General features: G+C 42.2%; 1 protein-coding gene across 3 annotated transcripts in view; it reads left to right on the top strand.

Annotated features, from left to right (window-relative positions):
* CFAP74 (cilia and flagella associated protein 74) overlaps positions 1-23,557 on the top strand; it is an 83,065-nt gene that overhangs the window by 37,224 nt on the left and 22,284 nt on the right. For all 3 annotated transcript variants that reach the window (XM_083512787.1, XM_083512786.1, XM_083512788.1), the window contains exons 17-24: positions 2,223-2,414; positions 4,654-4,798; positions 8,164-8,285; positions 8,983-9,105; positions 11,098-11,219; positions 15,669-15,797; positions 21,992-22,079; positions 23,278-23,451. In XM_083512787.1, the coding sequence (XP_083368913.1) occupies positions 2,223-2,414; positions 4,654-4,798; positions 8,164-8,285; positions 8,983-9,105; positions 11,098-11,219; positions 15,669-15,797; positions 21,992-22,079; positions 23,278-23,451 (1,095 nt within the window). The remainder of the gene's footprint in view (positions 1-2,222; positions 2,415-4,653; positions 4,799-8,163; positions 8,286-8,982; positions 9,106-11,097; positions 11,220-15,668; positions 15,798-21,991; positions 22,080-23,277; positions 23,452-23,557) is intronic.

Below are 23,557 nucleotides of genomic sequence, written 5' to 3'. Positions count from 1 at the left end.
CCTTGAAAAGGGCCTGAAAAGAATTGACTTTAAAGCCTTCAGAGCATGGGAAACCACTCTTGACCTGGCAGTGAAAGGAGTATGTTGTAAAACCTGACATTCCACACAATTGGTGCTATTACTGAAAGGGACCTGCTTTGCATAGCACCACTTGGAGGAAAGCCTCAGAAAAACCGCAGAGAACAGGGTGGTCCCAAACACACAGAAGTTCTCTGTTTTAAATTTTAAATAATATGTATTGCTATAGTGTTTTTTCTTTTTAAGACTACAGGTGCTAGTGCTGCAAAAACACATGTAGGTGGTTCCATTTAAAAGTGCACTTGAGTATAATGCTCAAAGACAACAACTTCAGAGAATTTGTTCCTAAAATTAGCTGTGCAGTGGAAAACAACAGCATCTTGAAATCTAACCAACAGCTTGCAATAAAAGTTTATGAACCTTTTGTTTGTTTATTTATTTATTGCTGATACATTGTTGGGAGCCTTTCGAGAATTTTATCAAGCAGCTATTCGAGGGGGAAAGACGTCAACGCATTATTTTTAGGCATCGGACGCACAGTTCCATCAAGGACAGTCACTCTTATTAAACATAGATGCTTAAACAAGCTCCTTGTACAACCAAGGACATGATTAGTTCCACGACATGTGCTTGCTATCAAGGCATTGCAAGGTAGCAGCATTTTAATTCTTCAAAGGCAAATTATGGGAAACCAGCAAAGGGGCAAGGAGCTCAAAGTGGTGCACATGTTTCTACTCCACCCCATTTTAATCTCTGTAACAACCCTGTGAGGTAGGTTAGGCTGAGTCTATGTAGTGCATTGCTGCTTGTTCCTTCCGCAGACACGCCTCAATTCTGAGCCTTCCTACTAGTTTTGCTGAGTGGACCTCTGTCCCAAAGACAAGCCTGTTAGTGCATCACTGCACCCAAGGCCTCCAGTTGATAGGATCAGTCTGATGTGTATTCCAGTGTAAATGTGTTCTGTGCTACTTTCTGACCACAGAAGGAGCTCAGGACTATTCAATAGTTTGCAGTTAGACAGCCATCTCGGAGGACAATGTTAGCAAATGGCCACTGTGAGAAAAGGGTTGTCCTAATCCAGCAGGGCTCTCCTTATGCATTTAGGATTTTGTGGTGTGTGTGTGTGTGTGTTTCCCTTATCAGGGATGTTTCATAAATAATTTCTTTCCCATCAAATAAACCATGACAAGTATTCAACGCTTGGGCGAGAATCACTTCTTGCTGGCTCTCCATGGCAATCCGCATTGCCAAGTTTAGAAATGTGCCCCCTGACTTAGCAGCAAATTGGCAGGAAATGAATTGCTTAATAAATCGGTTAGCTGGATCTCTTATTTGTCACTAAATGTCAAAACTGAGCAGCACAACAAACATGCCTAAATACTAAAATAGCTGAATTATGAATATAGTTAATGCCCCATCCCAGAAGGCGTATCACTGAGGCAGCAGCTTGGAGGATGAAGTATTGGGGACAAGTAGCAGACCTGATATCCAAATACAAAGTTGATAAAAAAGCATTATATTTACTGTACCATGGAAGGTGCTGTAATATTCTGTCCTATGCTCACCAAATGGATAGAAACGTTTGTATGAATGTACAGTTGTGGAATGTAGAAGTAATTAGTGCAGGGTGGGTTCATCATACTAGAGGGGTCCTGTAACCTCAGTGGGTGACAGAGTGTTAATATTCATATTCGATAAATGATTCAGTGAGTTGTTCATTTACATAGAAAAGGCTCCTCTAACTTGATGTACCTAGTAGAAGCATTGATTTAATTTAGAGATTAAACTTGGACTTGTGCTTTTATCAAGATTTAGTATTAACCCAGTTGTATATGAGAGATGTTGGGTTCTTCTCAGAGTAGACTCACTGAATTTAATGGGCCTTAATCTTGGCTCTGAGTAGGATGAAAACTTAGTGCAATCTGTAGTATTTAGATAGGTTTTTTTATGGTTTACATTCTTTATAATTTGATTTCATTTTTCTTTTTGTAAAAAAATAATATAAAAATCATTGATTTATAAATCTGCTGCAGCTTCCATGCAACAGTCAAGGGGAAAAGATCCCACTGTGACATTGCCTTTTGAAGCGGCAATAAGGATTTTAAGGTCTTGTGCTTGAAATGGTAGCCGTTCATTTAACTGACATTACTGCCTATCTAGGACAGTAGTAATTATGTTTCCTCCCTCTCTCCCTCTCTTTTCAGCTGGCACTAGATAAAGAGCTCATTGACTTTGGCACTCATGTGGTGGGAGAGACAATTTCACGGACCATCACCTTGACGAACTGTGGCGCCTTGGGAACAAGATTCCAGCTCCGCAAAGCAGCTGACACTACACACACTGCAATGGTGCAACATACTGTGACTGCACCACCTTCCATCAACAAAGCAGTCTTTGTAAGCCTTCCTCAGTTGAGAGCTCTAAGCAACATAGATCGGCATATCTCAAACTAGTCATTGATAGGTGCTCCTTTCCCAGAGAGATCTGATTGTCATTTCCCTTAAGCCTGCTTGGAAGCAGGAATCCTTTCCTGATGAGTTTGCAATTCAGAGTTTCTTCTCTATTCCTTTTGCTCTGGATTGGCTTCCAAATAGGATCCAAGAGTCTAGCTAAGTGATGTTATTTCTCCCCAGCCTAAAGTTGCTACTAGAAATATGAAAACTTAAAGCAAAATTAATGATTGCTTTTCAGGCAAGACTATTAAGGAAGGAAAGAAAGAAAGAAAGAAAGAAAGAAAGAAAGCATTCTGATAAGATTTCTTGTGGGATGGGGTGGGGACTAAATATAGGGATAGAGGAGAAACAAATTTTGTTTTCATTTTAATAGAAACATACCAAACTTCCTGAACCATTCATCAAAGTGAAATGCAGTTATCACTTGAAAATTTGCACTGCTTTCAATTTTTGGTGCATCTGCCCAACCAAAAAATGTTTACAAAAAAGCACAAAAATGCTCAGATTATGAGAAATGATGTACAAAACCACATTATAGTGAGGGAATTGGTCTGCAAAAATTGCTTGTATGTAGCAAATGCATACAAACTTTGTGCGAACTTTAATTTTTTTTTAGCAAACTCGGGAAATGGGGGCAGCTGAACTGAATTGCAAAAATGAGAAACTGAAATGAACAAATTTCTCTGTCCCAAACTGCACATGCCTTGTTTGTTACTGTTTTATCGAATCAAGGTGTGTGTTTTTCCCAGGAACCTATTTTGGAATAAGCCAGTGAACGCTTTGATGACTAACTTAAATGGAGCAGAGAGCAGGCAGTTACCACAACCATAAACATCAAGCCCCTTGATCATTATGAGCACTATGAGCCCTCTTTCATTTTGGAACAAATGAAAAATTTCTCTAAACTGAGACTCCTACGTTCCCCATTTGTGCCATTCAGAGATTAGGGCAGTTTACTTTACTCTAGTATGGCAGCAACACTGAGGTCAGTGGCTGCTTCTGCTCGTTGACCATATATTCCTCCTGAGTTTCCTGGCTATTATGTTGTTCAAGAGTATTTGTTTCCCCCCTCCCCTCCAAAAAATACCCTGGTATTATGCAATATATATGGTGCAGTGTTTGAGGGGAAATGGCCCTGGAACTGATGATACAGAAGGCAAGGTTTTATATAGCACTGACATTTCCTTTCATATTCTCTGTGGAGGCTGCCCTACCAAGCTCAGTCTTCGTCAGCCAGTCCCCACCTGCCAGCCTCTTTACATACCTGCCTCTTATCTCTTATATCTCTTATCTTCTATCATAAATAGCTTACATACCTCTTATCTCTCATCTCTCTTATATATTCTTATCTCTTATCTTTTGTATTATCATTTTCCTTGCTTATCTGTTACCTATCTCTTGTCTATATTATCTCTTAACTTATCTCTTATCTGTTTTTCAATCTCTTATCATGATGACTATGTTTCACCCCCCTCTGTTATAGAGGCAGCCTGTCTCTGGGAATCGCAAGTGAGGAAAGTGCTGCTGTGCTCAAGTCCTGCTTGCATATTTTCCATAAGACAGGCACGTCCAACAGGTAACATCATTGGATGTCTGTGGTAGATCAAAAAGGGGGTAGATCACTGCCAGTCTTCAACTGTGAGTAGAGTGCAGTCTCTTGGGAGTTGGCCACTCCTGCCATAAGACGTCTGCTTGGCCAGTGTGAGAACAGGATGTTGGACTAGATGAGTCACTGGCCACTGGCCTGATCAAGCAGGTTTTTTTGGTGTTCTTATGTGGATGGTCCTGTTCTGTGGCTACTGATAGTTTTTTCCCTTCAGAATCAAAAGGCTGAATAGCTGTCCAGGAAATAGCCCTATATGGAGGCCAGACTGATCAGATACTTTGTTGGGAGTCAGTGTGGTGTAATGGTTAGAGAATCAGACTAGAAGCTGGTGCGACCAGGGTTCAAATCCCTCCTCAACCATAAAGCTTACTGATCATTTCTTCATTATTTGTATTTGATTTATGCTGTATTTGTGATGTTCTATTACGTTACTGTTATTTATTGTTTGTAAGCGGCTTTGAGATTCATCTGAATGAAAAGCAGGATAGAAATATGATAAATCAAATCAAATCTTAGTCCATCTGAAAATAATTGGAATTTGTAAACCTGAGAACTTTTTGTATATCTCCCAATTAGGTTTGTGCCCCTGTGGTCGAAACAACAACTGGGAATAAGAAAGACAGCAACTTTAGTATGGGGCGCTTCACTGGTGACAAGGAAACGGTTTCTCTTAGCCGCTCTGAAGAGGTTATTCACCACACCCCTCTGCCTGACAATTTTGGTAGGTTTCTGGTTTAAGGGATTTAAGGTAAATTCCAAGAGTATAAGTAAAAGTAGAAGTAGAAAAAAATCTCTTGCAGATACTATTTGTGCTTGATTTGTTTTTGTTTTAAAAAAGCTTCCTTCAAAACTTGGCTTGTTCGCCATTTTGTGACATTTGGGTTAGCTGCCTAATAACATTATTACCCTACTATGGATTTTGGATTCCCGCCCCCCCCATCTGCATGGACTTGCAAGGAGAGAGAATGATAGCTTGGAAAAGGTGCTAGAACAGTAGTGGGGAATCCTTTTCCCAAGGACAGCATTCCCAACCTTCTGGGTCACCTGGTCCTCTAATGACAAAGAATTATCCAGGAGCACCTCAGGGTGCGTATTCCTGCAACCCTGTCCTGAGCAGGCAATGGCAGTTTCCCCTCAAGTACAAAACCTCCAAGGATTTCTTCCCACGGATACAGAATCCTTATCATTGTTCTCCTTGAAATTATCTGAAACACCCACCTCTCAAAAAGCGAGAACCATGTGACAAGTTTATTTTTACAACCTGCAATTTTATGAACAAAGTGACACAACGATAAATTGCGTAAGTTTCTCTCCCCAGCTTTTAAATGTTTCAAAAGCGTCATCAAGTTTATTTATTTTGGAGAAAATAAAGCCATTCAGTTTGGAAATATTTGCTCCCCCATTTTTTGTCCTTATCAAATGCTGCCTGTGCCACAGTTGCCCTGCTGTGCTGCTTTTCAACAAAACTCTAGCCTGTGGGCTTTGAACTGTACAGCTAAGACAAGTTGCCAGTGCAATACAGCAGTGGTGGCTGGTGCTTGTTGGGACTCGTAGGGCAGAAGGCAGGGAGACCCAACAGTAGACAGAGCCCAATCCATTCACAGACACAGCAAAGACCACTGACAGGCAGAGCCAAGTAATAATTCCAATTGTGTCTTTGGCTTCCTCCCAGCTAAATTGAATTGATATTTATTACGGCCATTGGCCCGTCACACGACAGTTTCCCATACCAACATAATGTACTTAAACCTCCAAATTTAAAACCGCCAAAACTTACAAAAACAGACAAGAACCAAAGCAAAACAAAAACAAAAGACCACATCATACATTACAATAAATTTGCAACCTAAACATCGCCCTCTGCTCATAAATTAATAAAAGACATCAGTGGTGATATCACCTAATTACATCCTAAAACATAGATCATGGTTTAAAAGGGTTATCCGAGCCGCACAGGAGTCCGTTTTTCTTCTTTAGGCATAGGACGCTGATCAAGAATCTGGCAACCGTGAGTGATCTTAGGGGGTCTTCATCATTTAATAGATATCTCAGTTTGGCTTCATTCGTATCATCGGTGATTCCCTTTAGATATTGAGCAAGAAACTTGCTCCTGGCCGATGAGTGAAAAGCACAATCAAGAATTATGTGATGCAACGATTCCGGTGCCCCACAATTACAATCACATAAAAGCGATATCTGTCCATTGGAAAATCTATTTCTTAGCACGTTCGACGGGAAGGTGTTGAATCTTGCGCTTCCTCCCAGCTGAATTCCCTAGGGGAAAACTGTGAGACTAAGAGGAAGGAAGGTGATGGACAATGCCACTCCCATGGACTGGCTTTAAGAAGGCAGGCACGTGGGGCCTGGCTGAGGGCAGACTGCGATTGGCAGGGCATTGCCCCATTCACCCTAATGAATCAGTCTCCAGCAACCATCAGGGTCCTGGACTCAGCTGTATTAGAATGCCCAATTCTGACTAGAATCATCTTGTTATGTACTGAGTTGAATAGGATCCAAAAGGCAGCAGACTGATTGGTCCTAGAACAATAGGATTCAGAATGTAGCAGTCTGATTGGTCCTAGAACAATAGGGTCCAGAATGCAGTAGTCTGATTGGCCCACAGGAGCCACCCAATGCAGCTCCAGGTGGAAGTGAATCCGCAACCTGATTGGCCTACAGGTGAATCCCAGAATTAGCCAATCACGTGGGGCTCATTGTGTAAATAATGTATATAAAGCAGACATTCTGGGGGAACTTCCATTCCTCCTCCTCACTACTATGAGCTGAATAAAGAGCATGAAATCCACTCTCGACTCCGAATATATTTCACATCTGCTGCTACAGTTTCTTGCCACCCTTACCTCCCCTGCTTTCACCCTTTGGGCCCAATCCATTTGCAGGCCTGGAGAGGACAAGCAGTACTTTCACACCTTTATAATATATATTTCATTTGCTCACTATCTCTCATAACTCTTGCGTAGGTGAAAGCAATGGGGGGGGGGGCGACAGTAACTGCCACCTATCCCAATAGCTCACTCATATTTATTGTTCATGAATGCTAGAATGTTAACTGAGACATTCTGCAAACACCATGTAACACCTCTACTGAGAGGGCTTCACTGGTGGCCAATACGCTACCAAAGACAGCGCAGTGTTTTGATGTCAGCCCTACATGACTTGGAACAGGTTGCCAAAGGGACCTCCTTGCCCCATAGATTGCTGCAACTATGCTTTTTGTACACACTAGGAACTGGGCTTTTGGTGTTGCATCACCAGCCCTTTGGAAGCAGTCTCTAGAAATCAGAAAGGAACAGCTGGAGTATTCTATGATTGCCAAGAGAAATCACTCATCCCATCAACTTCCTCTACAAAACACCAAGAAGGAGCAAACATGCTTTAGATAATTTTGCAGAGCTCAGGAGGCTGTTGGTTCTAGTATCATTGTCTGAAGAGTCATGTTTCGTTTTATAGCAGTGGTGAGGAACCTGTGGCCCACCAGATGTTCGACTCCAGCTCCTACCAGCTCCTGCCACAAATGGCTAATAGGGATGGTGGGAGTTTTAGTCTAGCAGTATCTGGGGGACCACACATTCTATATAAGAGGCATGCAGAACCCCAACCCCGACCAGGAACATAGGGATGATGGGAGTTGTAGTCCAACAGCATCAAGAAAACCACAGGTTCTCCAACTCTGAACCAACCCTGACACTGCTTTTGTCATCTGAGGCCATTTTCGTTTACCCCTTTTCAGTAGTTGCTCCTGTTAGTGGAATTTTCCCTCTAGGGAGGCACAGCTGGCACCATCTGTTTTAGGCAGCAGGCAAAAGCACTCTTTTTCTCCCAGGCATTTGGATCTTCACTTTCTGCTATTCTTTTAGTGAGTTGGGGTTGAGTTGGATCTGCATATTATATAATGTTATTGGTGAACAGTTCAGGGTTTTTGTTTCCCCCCTTGTTTTTCCAATTGTTTTCAATGTCTGATTTTAACAAGCCACTTTGAGTTCGATTTTAGAGGCAGGAGGTGGAGACAAATAAATAAATATGGTTAATAATATTACAGGGTTTCCTTATTTGTCTACCTTTTAGGGCAACTTGATAATCTGGCTTCCGACACGGACATCATTGGGGAAAGCCTACAAGTCGCTTCAGCTGAGAGACCTCTGGGACAGCAGTCTAGGGAAGAAGTACTTGAGATCACAGTGGGCAAGGTAATGCATTGAAAGAGAAACTGTAGTTGTAGCTTAACAAAGTCCTACCCAGAGTAGACCATTTTGAATTAATGGACCTAATTAATCACACCTGTTAACTTCAGTGAGTCTACTCTGGGTTGGACTAACATGGGATATAACCCTGTGAGCTTATTGGTGAATGTAAAGGCTCTCCAATACCTTAGGTGAGATATCTTCATGTAGTTTATTTTATTTTAGTGGCACTTTCCCATAGTGGACTGTGCCAATAAGCAGCTCACAATAAGAAAGGTTATCTCAACAACTTGACCAAGGAAAAACATTTTAAAAGCAGTTACAGTCAAAATACATTCTTATATCCAGTGATCTTGGAGATGCCAGAAACCGTGTCCTTCAGCCAAATTCCTCCTGAAGCTTGATAATGATGGAGACAGACACATTTGACTAGGGAGAGTATTTACTCCCCCACACAAGAACCCTGGAAATGGTAGCTTGTAAAGGGTACTGGGAATTGTTGCTCTGTGGGGGTAAACCAGTGTTCCTAGGATTCTTTGGGAAGGTGGGAAATATGCTTTAAAGGTATGGTGTGTATGCAACTTAAACATGGATGAGAAAAGATGCAGAGTGAAGATAAAAAGGAAGTGAAAGTAAGCAATAACCACAAACCATTTTTAGAAAGTTGAGCTGTCGTTACTCTTCATTTTTGCTTATTATCCAGGTTTCTGAAGGTGATATTGGACCCTTCAGCTCTGTCAAACTTCAGATTATGTTCACCCCAGCAGTTCCAGGGGCTGTGCAGGCTGATTTCAAGATTACCTTTGACAACCCAGACTGCAAACCAGTGAGTAGTTATTGCTCTGAGTCTTATGTTTGCTTTTTGTGCTGCTCCTAAGATGTGCTGTGGAATGGATGGAGGGCTTTTCAGCACAAGGGCCACATTTTCTCATGGGGAACTTTGCTGAGTCCACATTCCCAGAGTGGGTTTGGCCAGACACACACTAGGCAAACAAGAAGTATTATCACACTTCAAAGAAACATTCCTGCCACGGAATGCCAATCACTAGGGGAGGGTGCAGAGCAAGGCTGGTGAGAGATGTGGCCAGGGTAGGCATGGCTCTAGAAGCATTTGCTCAGGACAAAATGGGTTTGAAACCCTCTTCTGGAAGGTCCAGAAGTATACACCTGACAGGCCCACATGTGCACCTAGCAGGTCTGGGAAGCTGGGTTGCTGCCAAACAGCAGTAAAACATGGTTAGCAGTAGGGAAGTGGGGGGTGAAAAGAGCAGTATAGGAAGCTGTCTTACATCAAGCCAGGGCATATAGTGTCACATTGTCAACACTGACTGGCAGGAGCTCACCATGGAGGATTCTTTCCCAGCCCTCCCTGGAGATGCCCAGGAGTCAAAATGGGACCTTCTGCCACAAAAGGTGCTTAGCTTGTCCCCCACTGCCCACCATTCCCCCCACCCCACCCTTGCAACATTGTCTTCTAGTCCCCACAGCTGTTCTTTTCCCCTGATGTGGCAAAGGCACATTCAGAATCCTGAGCAAGGAAAGGGGTTTTCAAGGAGTAAGCGTTAAGCATCCAGCCACCTCTTCTCCAGGGCAAACAGCTACAGTATTGTAGCTGTTTGGCAGAGGCCTGGGGCCTCAGATTAGGGCACTTTCAGACTGTTACTATTTTCAAGTGGGGTTCAACCTCGTACTAGTAAATCACATTGTGCAATTACAGTTTCCTGGGAGGTCTTGCACAACAAACCAAGTTTCCCCAGAAAGATCAGACTTTTGTGACAGATTTTGATGGGGAAATGCACTGAAAAGTGTAGGGCAACACTTGCTTTGATACAACATCATCTAAGCTCCCTGCATACAAATAGGAATGAATGTGCAATAAACAGGCAATTTGGAAGTGCCCTTGGTCACCTGAGTTGCCTCCAAACATCATCCTAAGATCTGCAGGCAATTCTGAGTAGTGCCCCTTCTTAGGATGATGGTGTTTTTTCGGAGAGTTTAGCGTAAAAACATAAAAAGAGCCTGCTGGATCAGAACAACAGCCTGTCTAGTCCAGCATTCTGTACTCACAGTGCCCAGCCAGATGCCTTTGGTAAATTCGCAAGCAAGATTCAAGCACAATAGTGCTCTGCTCTCCCACAGTTTTCAGCAACTGGTATTCAGAAGCATTACTGCTTCTAACCATAGAGGCAGTGGCTAATAGCTGCTGATAGCCTTGTCCTCCATCCTCTTTTCAAGCCATCCAAGTTGGTGGCCATCACTGCCTCCTGTGAGAGCAAAGTGATACAATATTCATTCATTCCTTCATTTATCACACACAGACACCCCACACACTTTTCAGATAAATGAGAGAGCTGGCATCAACAGCAAAACTGGAAAGAAATGGCCACTCCCTTGGGCTTAGGAACTAAAAAGATACACAAGAGAAGGAGAGTGAAGAGAAAAGGTAGAAGAGGGCAGCCCTATCCAGGTTCCTATTGAAGTGAGTGCTTTTTGAAACAAGGTGGTTCCTCCCTAAGCTGATAAGAGTTTCAAAGCACTCTACCGGCTGCTTGGGAAACTGTAGCTTTCCAAATGTTGTTGCACTCTAGCTCCCATCAGCCCCAGCCAGTGTTGCCAAAGGTCAGATAAGGAAGATATCTGGAGGGCCACAAACATTCTCCATCCCTAGACTAAGCAAACATATCTGCCACTCTCGTATGTAATTTGGGCTTCCAAGAGTTTGGGGAAAGAGTTTGAACCTGAGCACTTGGGGCAGCAATTGTTTTTTCAGCATACAAGACCGCGTTGCCCCTGAAACTTTACATCTGTCTGTGTTCAGTTGTCCTTCAGTGTCACTGCTGTTTCTGTGGCTGTGCCGGTGTGGGTGCCCAATCCAAACGTTGACCTCAAAATCTGCATGTATGACAGGCTGTATCAGGACTGCATCATCATCCAAAGCAGGTGTGTGGCCCAGGAATTCATCTACTTCTAGGTTCTTCTGCAGGTTGACTGATTCTTAAATTTGCCCTCATTTATTAGCATTTGCTGCAATCATATTCACATTTACTTGGGAGGAAGTCTAAATTAACTCAGTGGAACTTTGTTTGAGCAGACATGAGTAGGATTGCACTGATGGTTTTAGTAGTAGATAGGTAGCCGTGTTGGTCTGCCATAGTCAAAATAAAAAATTCCTTCCAGTAGCACCTTAAAGACCAACTAAGTTAGTTCTTGGTATGAGCTTTCGTGTGCATGCACACTTCTTCAGATACACTGAAATAGAAGTTGCCAGATCCTTCTATATAGTGAGAAGGTGGGGAGGGGTGTTACTCAGAAGGATGGTGGGAATGGGAGATAGGCAGATAGCTGGGAGAGCCTGTTGACGACTCTTAACGACTGTAATAGGTCTTACAGGAAAAGGCAAGGGGTGGGAAGGTGAGAAATGGTTTAGTTATGTATAGTGAGATAAGAATCCAATGTCTTTGTTAAGCCCAGGTCTTTTCATGGTTTTAAGTTTGGTAATGAGTTGTAATTCAGCAGCTTCTCTTTCCAGTCTATTTCTGAAATTCCTTTGTAGTAAAACAGCTACTTTGAGATCTTGTATAGAATGCCCTGGGAGATTGAAGTGTTCTCCTACTGGTTTCTCTGTTCTGTGATTCTTGATGTCAGATTTATGTCCGTTTATTCTTTGGCGTAAGGTTTGGCCTGTTTGTCCAATATAGAGAGCTGAAGGACACTGTTGGCATTTGATGGCATACACAATGTTAGACGATGAGCAATTAAATAGTCCCGAGATGGTATGTGTGATGTTGTTGGGGCCAGTAATGGTGTTGTCCGGGTGTATGTGGCAGCAAAGTTGGCATCTGGGTTTATTGCAGGCTCTGGTGCCAGTGTCTGTGTTAAGTCTGGTTGTAGTATTATTGTGGGTTAGGAGTTGTTTAAGATTGGGTGGCTGTCTGTAGGCAATGAAAGGTCTTCCTCCCAGAGCTTGAGAAAGAGAACTGTCATTGTCCAGGAGAGGTTGTAGATCTCTGATGATGCGTTGTACTGTTTTAACTTGGGAGCTGTATGTGATGACTAGAGGTGTTCTGTTATTTTCTTTTTTGGGTCTGTCTTGCAGCAAGTTCTCTCTGGGTATCAGTCTGGCTCTGTTGATCTGTTGTCTAACTTCATCTGCTGGATGAAGTTAGACAACACCCGGATAACACCATTACTGGCCCCAACAACATCACACATACCATCTCGGGACTATTTAATTGCTCATCGTCTAACATTGTGTATGCCATCAAATGCCAACAGTGTCCTTCAGCTCTCTATATTGGACAAACAGGCCAAACCTTACGCCAAAGAATAAACGGACATAAATCTGACATCAAGAATCACAGAACAGAGAAACCAGTAGGAGAACACTTCAATCTCCCAGGGCATTCTATACAAGATCTCAAAGTAGCTGTTTTACTACAAAGGAATTTCAGAAATAGACTGGAAAGAGAAGCTGCTGAATTACAACTCATTACCAAACTTAAAACCATGAAAAGACCTGGGCTTAACAAAGACATTGGATTCTTATCTCACTATACATAACTAAACCATTTCTCACCTTCCCACCCCTTGCCTTTTCCTGTAAGACCTATTACAGTCGTTAAGAGTCGTCAACAGGCTCTCCCAGCTATCTGCCTATCTCCCATTCCCACCATCCTTCTGAGTAACACCCCTCCCCACCTTCTCACTATATAGAAGGATCTGGCAACTTCTATTTCAGTGTATCTGAAGAAGTGTGCATGCACACGAAAGCTCATACCAAGAACTAACTTAGTTGGTCTTTAAGGTGCTACTGGAAGGAATTTTTTATTTTGACTGATGGTTTTGTTAATCTGCCATTATTTATTTAAAGCCGGAAACTCGATTGTGTTCCCAAGTACACTTTTATTCTGCTGGGATGAAGGTCCATCACAATGGGTATTGGCGCCACCTGTCATCCGATGCACACAAAGCTGTAGTAAGTAGGCAGGGCTTAGTCCTCCTCAACCGCAGTCTGTTTCCTGCCTTCCTCAGAGGTGGTCACCTTGGGTGGCCAGGTTTGCCTTTGGGTGGCCAGCCTTCAACCCCACAACCTCCCAGCCTTACCCCATGATTACGGGCCTTTTCTGCACACCTTATCATTATTTGCTCTCTCCTCAAATGCAGGCAAAGGCCTGCTGACCCTTTCCTTCCCAATGTAAACAGCAGCAGAGCTTTGGGCAGGCAGCTCGTTTACATTAGCCTTTGTTGGGTCGTTCACATGTGTCAGAAGCAACTCCCGGGTCCTTATTAAAGGAAGTGATAGGGAAGCTGTGCTGGTTGCTGATCATCATTAACTTCAATGGATCTAGTTACAGATAGGTAGCCGTGTTGGTCTGCCATAGTCAAAACAAAAAAAATCCTTCCAGTAGCACCTTAAAGACCAACTAAGTTAGTTCTTGGTATGAGCTTTCGTGTGCAAGCACACTTCTTCAGATAATGTTTTTTCAATGGATCTGTTCTGAATAGGGTTGCATCCATTGCTAATCCTATTCAGAGTAGATCCATTGAAGTTAATGATGATGACTAATTTAGGTACATTACTTTCAGTGGGTCTACTCTGAGTATGATTTGGCTACAACCAAGTTCTTTAATTTTGTAGAAATTAAGCAGGTTTTGTTGTTGTTGTTGTTGTTGTTGTTGTTGTTAAGGGATAGGGCTTCTTATCCCTCTCTCTTTTTCATTTTTCTGTATATATTAAAACTATTAAAAGTAAATTATTATTTTTTAAAAAAGCAGGGCAGGTAGTCCAGAATTAGACTGGCTCTGGATATTTGTATTCTATTTAGCTGTTCTATGAATACTGGTTATCGACGGTAACAAAGTAATTAATTGATTATCTGATATATGCCCTTGGCCCATATTTTTATATTGTAGTTTTATAGGGATATAAGATTCCCATTTATCTCCACAGGACTTTTACACATGGAGATTTTAAAAGAAAAAAGTTTAGGTTTTTGTTTCTTGGCAGACAAGCACCATCCCACTTGAAGGCCATGGAAGCTCAATTTTTGCTTTTTAGAAATGGTTCTGTCATCTCCCCTGACCAGCCATTGCTGACGCCCCCCTTTTTTTGAATCCATGGATTTTGCTAGCTAGATGTTGAGTCTTGCTATTTTAAACTTGCTCCTCTTTATCACTATTTCACATTCTAGTTAAATTCAAGCGAATACAATTGAATGGTATTTATTTTTCTCTTTTTTCTTTTCTTTTCCTTTTTTCTATTTTTGTTGGAAAGGGATACATCCTAAACTCCTTACTAGAATTAGACCCCACTGAGATTCTTCACAGTTGGAAGGAAATGAATAAAGCTGCTATCTCAGAAATTCAGCTTACAAGTGTGACAAACGTCAAGTTATGTAAGAGACTTTCCTGGGTCTAGATAACACTCACTACCAGGAAAGGGATTATAAGTATAGTGGCAGAGTATCTTTGCTATCAGATCCATTTGCTTCATCCTCACAATGCAAATCCAAGGTTTTGAGGTGTTCCCGATAGAAAACTGTCAAGTTGCTTAGCCCCAAACCTGAGCTGCTTTTCATATTTTTTAAAAACCAAATATCAATCATTTTTTGTTTTCTTTGTATGGTGTTCAGGATCCTGCACAGGACGAAACCTCTCCTGCTAATTGCTCCTTAAATGAGATGTTTTTGCTGTCGTAAAATATAGGCTATTTAATTTCTGAGCTCATCCCCTTTCCAACGTTAAAACACTCTGGAAATTCTAGCTCTATGAGGAGAAGCCGGGTCTCCTAACGACTCTCAGAACCAATAATAATAATAATAATAATAATAATAATAATAATAATAATATAATATATTATTTATACCCTGCCCATCTGGCCGAGTTTCCCGGCCACTCTGGGCAGCTCCCAATTGAGTGTTAAAAACAATACAGCATTAAATATTAAAAACCTCTCTAAACAGGGCTGCCTTCAGATATCTTTTAAAGATAAGATAGCTGCTTATTTCCTTCACATCTGATGGAAGGGCGTTCCACAGGGTAGGTGCCACTACCGAGAAGGCCCTCTGTCTGGTTCCCTGTAACCTTACTTCTCGCAATGAGGGAACCGCCAGAATGCCCTCGGCGCTGGATCTCAGTGTCCGGACTGAACTACAGCTCCCAGAATTCTTTGGGGGAAGAAACCATGACTGTTGAAAGTAGTATCATAGTAGTGCTTTAAATGCAGCGTGTGAATGTGGCCTGAGAGAAGCCAAAATTAACATATTCAGCTATCATTGTGTATTTGTGCAATGTGAGAAGAAATGGTAGCTGATACAGTCAGATCTGTCAGTAGAGGTGGCCAGAGCATCCATTGTCATGCCAACTCAGATGTTCCTCTTCTCTTTGCAGAGCAAAAAGTGCCTTGCGGTTGAAGTTTGAAGTTTGCAAGGAACTTGCCAACCACATGGAGCTGCTTCCAAAGACGGGCTACATTCAAGCTCATTCATCCTTTAGTGTGCAGCTGAAGTTTCTGCCAAGGTAGACCTCAGCCATCCATGGCCAAGTGTCTCAATTCTGTTTAAATGCTAATCTTTATTATTTTTATATTTATTAACTTTACATACCACCCTTTGTCCATACATAGCATACTATCTATACAACATAAAATTCTGAATGGTTATAGAAATACAACTATGACAATAAGAAATACATTATGAAATGCACATTCTTATAACAGCAGCAAGATAAAAAATAAGGAAGAAAATCCACAGCAGAGTATCTAAAATACAAAGCAGTACACAAATACAATTCTTATCCTGCCCCCACCTTCCCCACAAATCACCCTGGGAGCTTTCATTTCCTCCTCTAGTCTCCCATCCTGGGAGATCTTTATTTCCCTGCTCTGCCTGGGATCCTTCCATCATCTATTTGCCTTTTTCATGTGGGTGCAGTCATTGTCCCCTAATGACATCCCACTTCTACAGCTCCCAAAGCAGCCCACAAAAAATTCAGAACAATGCAGACCATGGAAATGGGAACAGAAGGTAGCAGCAAGACAATTTCATATTGGATCACCCAGGGTATGAGAGAATAAAACCATCCTGAGATGTTATTGAAAGGAGAAGAGAGATGGCATCAAGTGGAAATCTCTTGGGATGGCGTTACCTAGCCATGACATCACTATGGGGCCTCTGAAGATATCTCTGGGCAGTGGTAGGTCCATACCAGAGATGGTGGCCCTTCAGATATCCTGGTCCCAAACTGTTGTTCTAGATCAGTGGTCCTAGATCAGAGGTAGAGCATCTGTTTGCTTACAGAAGATCCTGTGTTCAAACCTCAACATCTCCAGGGAGGGCTGGGAATATTCCTAGTCTGAAACCCTGGAGAGCTACTGCTGCTCAGTGTAGACAATACAGTGGTACCTCTGGTTGCGAATTGGATCCATTCCGGAGGCCTGTTCGCAACATGAAAAGAGTGCAACCCGCAGCGGCGCATCTGCGCACGAGCGGGTTGCCATTCGCCGCTTCTGTGCATGCACGTGACATCATTTTATGCTTCTGCACATGCGCGAGCGGAGAAACCCGGAAGTAACCCTTTCCGGTACTTCCGGGTCGCCACGGGACGTAACCTGAAAGAACGTAACATGAAGAAAACATAACATGAGGTATGACTATACTAAGCTAAATAGGCCAAGTATAAGACAGCTTCCAGTGTCTTAAGGTTGTTGTTACTATATTTCATTTCTATCTTACCTTTCCTCCAAGGAGCTCAATGTAACATATATTATACTTTCTCCACTTTTAGCCTCACAACAACCTGGTGAGGCAGGTTAGGCTGAGTGGCAGTGAGAGGACCAAGATTACACAGTGGTAGGGAAATGCTTTGATGAGTATGGGGTGAATGACTGACTAATGGGAAGATGTGTAAACACCCTGTAAGCAAATCAGAATGAATGCAGGACAAATACTCAGTGATGTAGAACCACCCGACAAGAATATCAGAAAGAATGCTCACTATAAGCCCAGACATAGTGTAATCTCTGTGGAAGCCTTTGTGGAAGCATATCACGATGAATAGTCAATAAATAGGTAGTCTGTGCCCCCCATCAAGGACTCATAGGATTGTACTGTTGGTGTATAATTGTGTGACCTTAACTAAGAGTTTACTACTACTACAACAACAACAACAAGAAGAAGAAGAACAACAACAACAAGAACAACAACAAGAACAACAACAACAACAACAACTTATTTATACCCCGCCCATCTGGCTGTGTTTCCCCAGTCATTCTGGGCGGCTTCCAACAAAATATTAAAATACAATAGTGCGTCAAACATTAAAAGCTTCCCTAAACAGGGCTGCCTTCAGATGTCTTTTAAAAGTCTGGTAGTTGTTGTTCTCTTTGACATCTGGTGGGAGGGCGTTCCAAAGGGCAAGTGCCACTACCAACAAGGCCCTCTGCCTAGTTCCCTGTAACTTTGCATTGAGGGAATTGCCAGAAGGCCCTCAGCACTGGACCTCAGTGTCCGGGCAGAACGATGGGAGTGGAGATACTCCTTCAGGTATACTGGGGAAAGGGAAGATGTGATTAATTTTTCTGTGCTCAGCTTAATCGTAAGAAAAGTTTAATCACCAGTTCATCCAACAATAGCATTTAAACAGCACAGATGTGAACTTTGCAGCATGCTATTTAAATATTGTGAATGGTTTGCCCTACGTTAAGGAATACACTTCTGACTACCATGTAGTTTAAAAGGTTGATTGGCTCTTCCACACCATGCCTCACTTCCTTCCCCCCCCCCAACATATTTAGGAGTGTCCAGAAAGGAAATTGACTTGGATTACGTGCCTACTATTCAGTGATGGCTGCCAACTTGAATGGCTTTAAAAAGAGCATTAGACAAATTCATAGAGGATAAGGCTGTCAGTGTCTACTCACCCTGATGACTATGCTCTGCTGCCACTGTTGGAGGCATTAATGCCTTTGAATACCAGTTGTCTGTGAATACCACCAACTTTGACATTGTGTCCCAAAGGACCGTGGAGTAAGTTCAAGGGGAGGAGAAGCAGATGGCTACTAGCCATGATGGCTTTGTTCTCCCTCCCCTGTCAGAGGAAGTAATACCTCTAAATACCATTTGCTGGGAATTACAAGACGGGAGAGGGCTCTTCCACTCAGTTCCTGCTTGCAGACTTCCCACTGAGACATCTGGTTGACCACTGTGAGAACAGGATGTGGGATTTGATGGACCTTCGGCCTGATTCAGCAGGGCTCTACTTCTGTTCTTACAACATACAGATTTAGTGTAAGGCCTCTTTTTCAGACTATGCATGGAAAAGGTCTTTCTGTCTGCAGTTTTCCAGTCCCAGGGCTAGAGACCATCAGGTCACAGGGTTGGGAAGGATTTTGCCTGAGACTTTAGAGAACCACGGAACTACCTAGACCAAGATGAAAGCAGCATCAGCATCTGTTATTTGCATTCTGGTGGAATAAATTACCAGAGCACTTTTTTGCAGTAGAGCCTTAAGAAATGCAAACACTGCATGTCTCTGTGCAGAATTAAATTCCTATCCCATTATAGAAAGAGAGTTACCATTATTATGACAGTTTCCAGTCCCTAAACTTCAAATGTTGTGAAACACTGCTATAGTTTTGTCAAGTGGATAGAGGCGACACAGCTTGGATTTAAAATGTTAATCTGCATTTCGGGAGGGGGGGACTGGGGGAAAGCTTCAAAGGAGATTTGATGAGATTAAGGAGGTTCTGACTCATGAAATAAGCCCCTGACTGGTTCACCAAGCAGAGATCAGATAAAAGGGGATGGGGTGCATGGAAGGCAGAGCGGGGTTGCAGGGAGGGTTTACTAAAGTTTGGTGTTGAAAATGTTAAGCCAAGGCCATTTTAATGGAAATGCTAGACTGGCTCTCATGGCTCATACTTTGCATGAAAAAGGTCTCAGGTTCAGATGAACTACAACACCCGTGATCCCCAACCACTTCCCAACCACTGGCCATGCTTGCTAGACCTGATAGGCATTGTGATTCAGCAACATTAAGAGGGTCAAAGTTCCCCCACACCTGCTGTATGAGATGGTTTTCCATGTCCCTGTGTCCATCACACCACACCACCTAAGAGTCATCCATTTGAAGATACTTTTTATCACTGCCCTGCCTCGCTGAATTTCTGATTGGGTGTTAATGTGTGCAGTTGTAAACACCTGCTTCCCTTTGCATTTATGTGTCTATAAGTATCAATGTGCAATTTGTATATGGTCTTTGTATCCATCCATTTTCTGAGCAGATGCCAAACCTGTGGTTGCAACTGACCACCTGTTGGCTCTGCCATCACTCCATGTCAACTAAACGTGTGATCTAGAAACACGCCTGGCACTCCCCACATGGCTGCCCATTGCAATAGGGCTTGGAGAAACTTATCTGCCATCAATAATTTTCTCATAAAGGAAACCCTGAGAAGCTTCTGAGGGGTTCCAAAAGAGGGGCTTTTGTTCACGGGGGTTGTTTGGGAGGACAAATTCTAGCAGAAGCCTGAGTTTCATGAATGGATCCTTGCTCTCTTCTGAAAACAAAACATACAATGGCTTTTGTGACAATGCTTGACTACAAAAGAGGACAACTTGATATAATTGTTGCAGGTTTCTAATCTAAAAGATGCCCTTTTGATATGCAAAATTTGTCTTTTTTCTCAAGAATATTGCATAATTCGCTAGCTGAAGGTGTTCGTTTAAGGGCTGGCTTGAAAATAGGTTGTCATAAACTATTATATTCTAAGCGTTGTCTCCAACTAAGTGTTGCTCAGAGCAAGTTAGTCATGGCCATGAATTTCAGTGGGTCTGCTCTGAGTAGGAGAAAATCATAAATCCGTTGCCAATCATTTCTTCAAAAAAGGATTTCAAATGTATTCGCGTGACTCAGTATGGCAATTTTGTACTGTATACTGATTGTTTACTCAGTTTCTCTCCCTCTCTTTTATAAATATTGTTTTATCATCTTACAGAATATTGTTTTCCCTGATTTGATAGTCTAACAATATTACAGTTGCTCCAGACAAAGATTTTGTCAACATATACTGGGCAACTCATTAAATAATTTTTCCCTTTGGAATCTATTTTGAGGTTACCTCCTCCTTTTTAAATTTGAAAACCATACATCTACAACATTTTCACAGCATTGCCTCCACTTTTTATGATATTATAAAAGGAGGGAAACCAAATCTATATGACCTTGTACCGTCTCACTAGCGACCCATTTTTTCAAAGCAAAGACTCCAAGACAGAACACTGTCTCCCTGGAGACAAAATGGGAAAAATCACTCTGTGTTATAGGACCCAGAGATTATAAATAGGATGGGGGTTCTAAAAATGATACATTGTTTGTACTAATTTGGCTCAAAATTGCAAACAAGGCTTGCGCTAGGCAAGAAGCTCTGGCAAGCGAAACCCTACACATCCCCTCTCCGTGGTGGGTAATCAGACAGACGGAGATGGTCTTTAAGACTCTCCTTGCAGCCTGCTCTTATTTCAGTATCTGTGTGGTATTGCCTTCCTATTGATACTGACTCAGAAGAGCTGGTAATTAATTAACGTCAATGTCAAAAGGAACAGATTGCCCAAGATGGGTGTCTCATCTGTGCTCCTGACTACAGCTGGGGCCGAGGAAGCTTGCATACTGATTACCGAGCAAGTTTCTAAAGCCCTATTTATAGTCGTCAATATTTTGCTAGGAAAAGAGCAATATATCGGTTAATACTTTCTTAAAACGCTGGTAAATACAACATGGCCCCATAATCAGCTCCCTTTAGTAATGCAAGCCGAAAACACTTATGAGAGCATTAATGGGAATTATACACAAAGAAACAGAGGCCAAGACCCTTTCATGTGCTTTGCAGTTCCCACATGGAATTGGTACTTAAAAATACACTGTCGCACGAAACAAGCCTGGATTTTACACTATCTACATTGCAGGAATCAGTTGTTATTCAGCGATTCGATGCAGTATTGGGTGGGGGAAGTTGTTGTTTAAGGTTTTGAAAGAGCTAGGCAATTATTAACTTCATTTGCATGATCTAAACACTTAATGTGAAACTTTTCTATGAGCATTTGTATCTGGGTGAAATACGTTTCAAGCCTGTACTGTAGGGCTAGGGAACCTTTGACCATCCAGATGTAGTTGGACTCCAATTCCAATCAGCCCCAGCCAGCACACCTGAGGGTTGGGAATGATGAGAGTTGTAGTCTAGCATCTGGAGGACCAAAGTTTCCCCTGGAAGCATATTTCCAGATAGCATTACTTGCACCAGAACAAGAGCACTACATTGTACAAGAAATCAGCAGGTGGAAGCTGCCGTAAGGAAGCCCTTATCGCTCATGTTTTCATTCATCACTGAATACTTAGGTTATAATTGGATACCTTGAATAGTTTTCAATCTGGATTTCCCCCCAAATGCCTAAAAACCATTAGACAATATTAGACACCTCTCTTTAGGGCTCCATACTCAGATACTTCAAGAAGAAAATCTATGTTGTGGAAATGAAGGACATCTTCAATCCCTCAAAGCAAATATTCCTCTGCTTTTCCTTCCTCTTGTTCACACCATCAAAGTCTGTCCAAGGTTTCTCATTGGCTCTCTCAGCAACGAAGAGTTTAACCCATCCTTAGTGTCTGATTCCTTCTGCTTGGCTCTTTAAAGAGTATGTGATACTTTGCTGTTTCAGGCACTCTCTTCGAGAAGATGCAAGGAAGTACTTTGATGTAAAAACAAGAGTTCTGGAAGTCCCAATGACGGTCATGGTTTCAGATCAGGTTGGTGCAAGATTCAGCTGCTTGTTGTTAGACAACAAGGGAAGATTGTGTCCTGCTCAGGCAGGATGAGAGCCTGCTGGGTGTGGTCCAGGTCTGAGGGAAATGGTTTGAGTAGCATAATATCCATCAGAGGTAGGATACAGAGAACCAAGTACAGCTGAGGTGGGGAGCCTCAGGTCTGGAAACCAAATGTGCCAACCCTATGATGGGGGCTTCTCTATCTGACCCTCAAGACTTTAGGCTAAACTCACTGTCCCCAGAGCATCCCTCTTTGCTGACCTAGCTCTGTACCCTTCTTTAAGGGCATAGCTGGAAGGTGTCCTTGAGATATAATGTTTCTTGCTTGACTGGATGTTGCATGGAAAAATGTGTATGCAGGAACTTCTGAGTTTGGCATGACTCGAATGTAGCCTACTGTAGGAAGGTGAGAGGCACATCAGTTTGCCCTACCTCCAGCCCCACCCATTTTGGCACTGACCCCCGCCCACCCCTTGAAGGTTACCCATAAATGAATGTAGCTCCTCAGCTAAAAAATGTTCCTCACCCGTACAGGGATTGGGTCAGAATGGTTTTCTTCAGAACCTAGGAGAGCTCCCCAGGCCAGCAGGAGTTGTCTTGAAGGGATACAAAGTCTAGGACTGTAACCTAAAGCATAGTGTTCAGTTTTATTTTTTTATATGATATTTATTAAACTTTCCATTTTAACAATCCAATCAAACCACATCATATATTCCGAATTATACATATTATTCAATAATCAAACAGTCAAAATATTATGCCAAATTATAATTTTTTTTGGGGGGGGGACTTCACCATGCTCTGAGGTCAGGGGAGATCTGATGATCTCATACTTCTACTGCTTTTCATGATCATTCCCAATAGTTCCCATAAGTCATTCTGATGTTTTCAGTTTTAATTTTTTAATGTATATGTTTCTCTTGATGCATCTCTCTTAGAGCATATCTACAAGGTGGACACATTGTTTTAATGGTAATTCTTTCTGTCTAGGGATCTCTAGGAATTGCACTTAAGATAGCAAGGATGGGGAGAGATCTCTTAACAAAATTATTGGAACAATAAACTTGAGTTGACTCAATGTCACCCAGTGCGCTCCATATTTGAATTGAGATTTGGAGCTGAATCTCTTCTGCCCTAATTCAATCATTACACCACAACACAACTTGTGTTCTTGTTTCAGAGTAAGCCAGTTGAATTTACAGTCCATGCAATCGTTACAACCTCAGATTTGGAGATCAGACCAACTGAAGTGGATTTTGGATTTTGCTCTATCTATGAAGCTGTCCAAACAACAATCACACTAACAAACAAAGCCATCCTTCCCCAGGAATTTGGATTTGTGGAACTCCCAGAGGTAAATACCTTCTTCTCAGTTTCCAACACAATAAATATTCCATGAAGTTTTGTATGAAGAAGAGAATTGCACCCAAATGATTACTATCAGAGCTGTGTATATCTCA

The sequence above is a fragment of the Podarcis liolepis genome (genome assembly GCF_965112155.1).
Source record: "Podarcis liolepis genome assembly, chromosome: 7".
Taxonomy (NCBI): Eukaryota; Metazoa; Chordata; class Lepidosauria; order Squamata; family Lacertidae; genus Podarcis; species Podarcis liolepis.
The sequence above is the reverse complement of the archived record's forward strand: the minus strand, read 5'-3'. Positions and strand labels throughout refer to the sequence as shown.